The 5855-nt window shown below is 45.2% G+C and overlaps 1 protein-coding gene across 1 annotated transcript in view; it reads right to left on the bottom strand.

Annotated features, from left to right (window-relative positions):
* Atf6b (activating transcription factor 6 beta) overlaps positions 1-5336 on the bottom strand; it is a 13767-nt gene extending 8431 nt beyond the window's left edge. Inside the window, exons 1-2 of the mRNA XM_013034943.1 lie at positions 5316-5336; positions 3065-3200 (exon numbers count right to left, since the gene is read on the bottom strand). Of these exons, the coding sequence (XP_012890397.1) occupies positions 3065-3200; positions 5316-5336 (157 nt within the window). The remainder of the gene's footprint in view (positions 1-3064; positions 3201-5315) is intronic.
* Between the last annotated feature and the right edge of the window lie 519 nt (positions 5337-5855).

Raw genomic sequence — 5855 nt, 5'->3', positions numbered from 1 at the left:
GCCGGAAGTGGTGCTGTGGCTCAAGTGGTAGAGTGCTAGCCTTGAGCTGAAGAGCTGAGGGACAGCGCCCAGGCCCAGAGCTCAGGCCCCACAACCAGACCAAAAAAAAAAAGACCTATGGACTTGTTGGGAATGAGGGAGAGCAAGGGGGAGGTGAAGTGGACATATGGAGAAGAAAGGTGGGCAAAGACAGTCATAATATTCAATGTACATTAAGTCAAAGCTGAACTATGTAACTTGATGATATGGATGTGATGGGGAAAGAGAGGAGAAAACATGGGCGGGGTGACATGAATCAAGATGCATTTTGCTCAAAACCTGACTTGTTGAACTGAAACCCCTTTGTACAATTATTTAAAATACTTGTTTGGCCAGATGCTGGTGGCTCACACCTGTAATCCTAACTACTCAGGAGGCTGAGATCTTAGGATTTTGGATCAAAGCCAGACTGGGCAAGAAAGTCCTTAAGACTTGTATCTCCAATTAACTACCAAAAGAGCCAGAAGTGGAGCTATGGCTCTAGTGATATAGTGGTAATAGTGCTAACCTTGAGCAAAAAAAAAGAAAAAAGAAAAAAAGCTCAGGGACAGCATCCAAAACCTGAGTTCAAGCCCTACAACTGGCAAAAAGAAAAAGAACTTTAAAAAGAAAAACAGAGGGCTGGGAAGGTGGCTCAGTGGTAGAGCGCTTGCCTTGCATGCATGAGGCCCTGGGTTCGATTCCTCAGCACCACATAAGCAAAAAGAAAAAAGCCGGAAGTGGCGCTGTGGCTCAAGTGGTAGAGCGCTAGCCTTGAGCTGAAGAACTGAGGGACAGCGCCCAGGCCCAGAGTTCAGGCCCCACGACTGGTTCCCCCCCCCCCAAAAAAAAAGAAAAACAGACCTGTTGAATCCACTCATGAACAAATAAACCTAAGAATACAGAAAAATACCACAAATGAAACCAGATGCTCATGCCTGTAATTCTAGCTTTTCAGGAGGCTGAGATTTGAGGATCCTGGTTCAAAGCCAGCCCAGGAAGGAAAGTCTGAAAGACTCTTTTTTTTTTTTTTCCTGGTCATAGGTCCTGAACTCTGGGCCTGGGCACTGTCCTTCAGCTCAAGGCTCAAGGCTAGAGCTCTACCACTTGAGCCACAGTGATACTTCTGGCTTTTTCTGTTTAGGTGGTGCTGATATATGGAACCCAGGGCCTCATGCGTGCAAGGCAAGCACTCTACCACTGAGCCACCTTCCCAGGCCCTGTGAGACTCTTATCTCCAATTATCAACCAGAAAGCCAAGTGGCAAACAGTGCTGGCCTTCAGCAAAAAAGCTCAGGGACAGTACCTAGGCCCTGAGTTCAAGCCCCAGGACAGGCAAGAGCAGATGGATGGATGGATGCATGCATGCATGCATGCACGCACGCACGCACGCACGCACGCACGCACGCACACACACACACACACACACACAGGCTGGACACCTATGGCTCATGCCTGCAATCCTAGCTACTAAGGTGGCTGAGATCTGGGGATCACAGTGTGAAGCCAGCCTAAGTTAGGAAAGTCCGTGAAACTCTCATCTCCAACAAACTATTCAAAGAAAGTCTGAAGTAGAGCTGTGGTTCAAGTGGTAGGGCATTAGCCTTGAGCAAAAGTAGTTCAGGAGGGCTGAGAATGTGGTGAGTGGTAGAGTGCTTGCCTAGCATGCATGAAGCCCTGGGTTCTATTCCTCAGTACTACACACATAAACAAAAAAAGTCAGAGTGGCACTGTGGCTCAAGTGGTAGAGCACTAGCTTTGAGCACAGAGAGACTCAGGAAAAGAGCCCAGGCTCTGAGTTCAAATGCCAGGACTGGCAAAAAAAAGTAATTCAGCTGGGTGCCAGTGGCTTACGCCTGTAATCCTAGCTACTTTAGAGGCTGAGATCTAGGGATCATGGTTCAAAGCCAGCCCGGGCAAGAAAATCTGTGAGACTCTTATCTCCAATTAACCACCAGAAAACCAGAAGTGTTGCTGGGGCTCAAGTGGTAGAGCACTTGCCTTGAGCTGAAGAGCTGAGGGACAGTGCCCAGACCCAGAGTTCAAGCCCCATGACTGAGAAAAAAAAATAGTTCAGAGATAACACCCATGCCTTGAGTTAAAGCCCAGTACCAGCACAAAACAAAAAAACAAAACACCAACACTACAAATGATATTAATTAAAGAATCTAGATGTCAGATATATGGTATTCCAACCTTCCTCTACATTTAAAACTTTTTTTATAATGAAATATTGGGTGAAGTTAGGTGTGGTAACATAGACTGGCACTTGGGAAACTCTTGGCCTCAAGAGTTCAAAACAAGCCTGGGCAACACAGTGAGGTCTCAGCTCAGAAAGAAAAAAAAAGGAATGTTGCAGGGGAATATTAACACAACTAAACACACAAGCCCTCAACTGTCCACAACTTTAAAAAATTGTAAATTAATAAAAAGATGAATAACAGCCAGTCTGGATAGACAAATCTTGAGACACTTATCTCCATTTAACCAGCAAAAAGTTACAACAGGAGACATGACTCAAGTGGTAGAGTACCAGTTATGAGTAAATGAAAGGACCAGGCAAAAGTGAAGCCCCGCTGGGAAGGTGGCTCAGTGGTAGAGCGCTTGCCTTGCATGCATGAGGCCCTGGGTTCGATTCCTCAGCACCACATAAGCAAAAAGAAAAAAGTCAGAAGTCGCGCTGTGGCTCAAGTGGTAGAGCACTAGCCTTGAGCTGAAGAGCTGAGGGACAGTGCCCAGGCCTAGAGTTCAGGCCCTACAACTGGATCCCCCCCAAAAAAATGCAAGGCCCTCAGTTCAAACCCCAATACTAGCACACACAGACACACACAAGACACAGACACACACAGACACAGACACACACACAGACACACACACAACCTTTATCTCATTGATGCCTTTGCTTCAGTTTCCAAAGCTTCTCATTCTCTCCTGCAATTTTACCTGCCTGCTTTGTCCTCCCTGTCCCCTCCTATAGCTATACACATGTACACAGATGTACATTCTACCCAGGTACAGCCCAGGATTATTGGCAGACTGCTATTACCTGAAGGATCATCAGAGGCAGAGCCCACAGTGATCTGGACAGTTTCAAATGGTGATGCTGGGTCATCTCCCAGGAGGCAGAGTGGGGGTGCTAAGGACTCTGTCTTCACATGCAGTACCTCCTGTACTCTAGGTACCTGAGTAAGAGTTAGGATGGAACAGGGAGGCAGAAGGAATAAAAGGCAACACAAGATGCATTAGGAATAACAACAACAGCTAGGTGCTGGTGGTAAGAATAAGAACAAGAGCTGGCTAATCCTGGTAATATATATATATATTTTCAATATATTTCCTTTAATTTTGACATTGGAACAGTAGCATAAATTGGTTTGTGGTTGAAACCACCTTTTTCCTCCCTCTCCACAGGGTTGAAACCTGGAGTACTCATCCATAAAAAAACATACGTAGAAAGTCTGAACCAGGCTGGGAATGAGGCTTAGTGGTAGAGTGCTTGTGTAGCATGCATGAAACCCTGGGCTCGATTCCTCAGTACCATATAAACAGACAAAGCCAGAAGTGGTGTTGAGGCTCAAATGATAGAATGCTAGCCTTGAGCAAAAGCTCAGGGACAGTGCCCAGGCCCTGAGTTCAAGCCCCATGACTGACAAAAAAGAAAAAAAAAAAGAAAAAAGAAAGTCTGAGCCAGCTGAGCACCGGTGGCTCATGCCTATAATCCTAGCTACTCAGGAGGCTGAGATCTGAGAATCTCAGTTCAAAACCAGCATTGGAAGGAAAGTCTGTGAGACTCTTATCTCCAATCAACTAAGCAGAAAACCAGAAGTGACACTGTGGCTTAAGTGGTAGAGTGCTTGTCTTGAGCTGAAGAGTTTTGGGACAGCACCTAGGCCCAGGGTTCCAAGCCCCAGAACTGACGAAAAATAAAATAAAATAAAAATAAATAACAGGGGAAAAAAAAAGTCTGAGCCATCTAACCCCTCCACCAGACAAAGCCAAAGCCAAGGACAGATGTTAAGGGCAGGAGGAAGGACACAATCCAACTTAGGCTGGTGATAACTGGCACATTTCCGGTAAAGGACAAGTCTCAAAGTTGCCTGAGTTACAGAAAATGGTAGCACCTTAAAAAAAGTCAAACTAGTTCTCTAGCCTCTCCTCTGATACAAATTCACAAAAGTCAATTTGTCACTCCGAGTGATGGCTCAGAACTGTCTCAGGGGAGTGGGCTGTTTTGACACAGATGGTTTCAGGAACCAGGATCACCTAATGGAGGTGGAGACTATTCACTCTACTAATGTATAACTTGCTAAGATCCATTTCCAGCACCTTTACCAACAGTGGCTTACATAAAATCTGCACAAAAATGTCTCAAGTGGTCCCCAAATCCCTACCAGGGGGAAAGTGATGTATCAAGATTTAAAGATTTAAACTCCCCCAACACACGGGGTATGTCCCAGTTTGGGGATGACTATGAGAAGCATAGACAAGACCTGTCTATGAGACCCATTTGCAGGAATGGGGTAGGGCTCGGATAAGCCATGGAAAATTGATGCCTGTTCACAGCTCATGCTGGCAATCTTAGCTACTCAGAGTAAGAAAAAGAACTAGCTTAGGCTGGTAATCGTAGCTACTCAGGAAGCTGAGATATGAGGATCATGGTTCAAAGCCAGACCAGGAAAGAAAACCCATGAGAGTTGGATGCAGAGCTGTGGCTCAAGTGGTAGAGCAAAAAAGCTCAGGAACAGCACCAAGGCCTTGAGTTCAAGCCTCAGGACCAGCACCAAAACAAAATAGAATAAGAACAGGAACAAAGCTGTGTACGGGCTATTCAAGTCTGTAATCCTAGCCGCTCAGGAAACTGAGATATGAGACTCATGATTCAAATCCATGATCCTGTGAGAGGCTTATCTCCAAGTAACCTCCAAAAAACTGGAAGTGGAACTATGGCTTAATTGGTAGACCTTGAGCTTTGTTTGAAAAACAAACAAACAAAATGGCTGGGAAAGTGGCTCAGTGATAGAGTTGCTTGCCTCATAGGCATGAGGCTCTGGGTTCAATTCCTCAGCACCACATAAGCAGAAAAAGCTGGAAGTGGCACTGTAGTTCAAGTGGTAGAGCGCTGGCCTTGAGCTGAAGAGCTCACAAACAGCGCCCAAGCCCAGAGTTCAGGTCCCACGACCAACAACAACAACAAATAAACAACAAGGAACAGCACCCAGATCCTGAGTTCAAGCACTAGTACAAATAATAATAATAGGAAGAGGAGGAGTAACAAAAGTCTGAGCTTCAGAACTTACATGCCACCAATTATCTGACATTGTGATTTGAATGGTACTAAGTATCTTCCAAAATAGTCCCTGGCTTTTTGTTCTTTCTTTCTACTTTATTCCAGGTAGGAGTGATGAGGTTTCTTCATTTCAAGTATCATCTTAGTCTTACAGTGGACAAGATGGACAAGAATGGTTCCAGAATTCTCAACAGTTAACAACTGTCTTCTAGCTGGGCACTGGTGGCTCATGCCTATAGTCCTAACTACTGAGGAGGCTGAGGTCTGAGGATCTTGGTTTGAAGTCAGTCTAGGACAGCAAGTCCATGCCACTCTTATCTCCAATTAACTACCAAAAAAAAAAAAAAGCTGGAAGTGAAGCTTTGAGTCTTGAACAAAAGAACCTCAGGGAAGGTGCCCAGGCCCTGAGTTCAAGCCCCAAGACTGGCCAAAAAATATCAAAAAACAAAAAAACTGTCTTCTTCTTAGCTCTACCACTACTGCCACACATCTCTGCATATTAAAAAGACTCCATTTTCAGAAGTTGTGCTGTGGCTCAAGTGGTAGAGGG

Source organism: Dipodomys ordii, unplaced genomic scaffold, assembly GCF_000151885.1.
Source record: "Dipodomys ordii isolate 6190 unplaced genomic scaffold, Dord_2.0 Scaffold202, whole genome shotgun sequence".
NCBI lineage: Eukaryota > Metazoa > Chordata > Mammalia > Rodentia > Heteromyidae > Dipodomys > Dipodomys ordii.
This window is presented reverse-complemented; position numbering and strand designations above follow the sequence as displayed.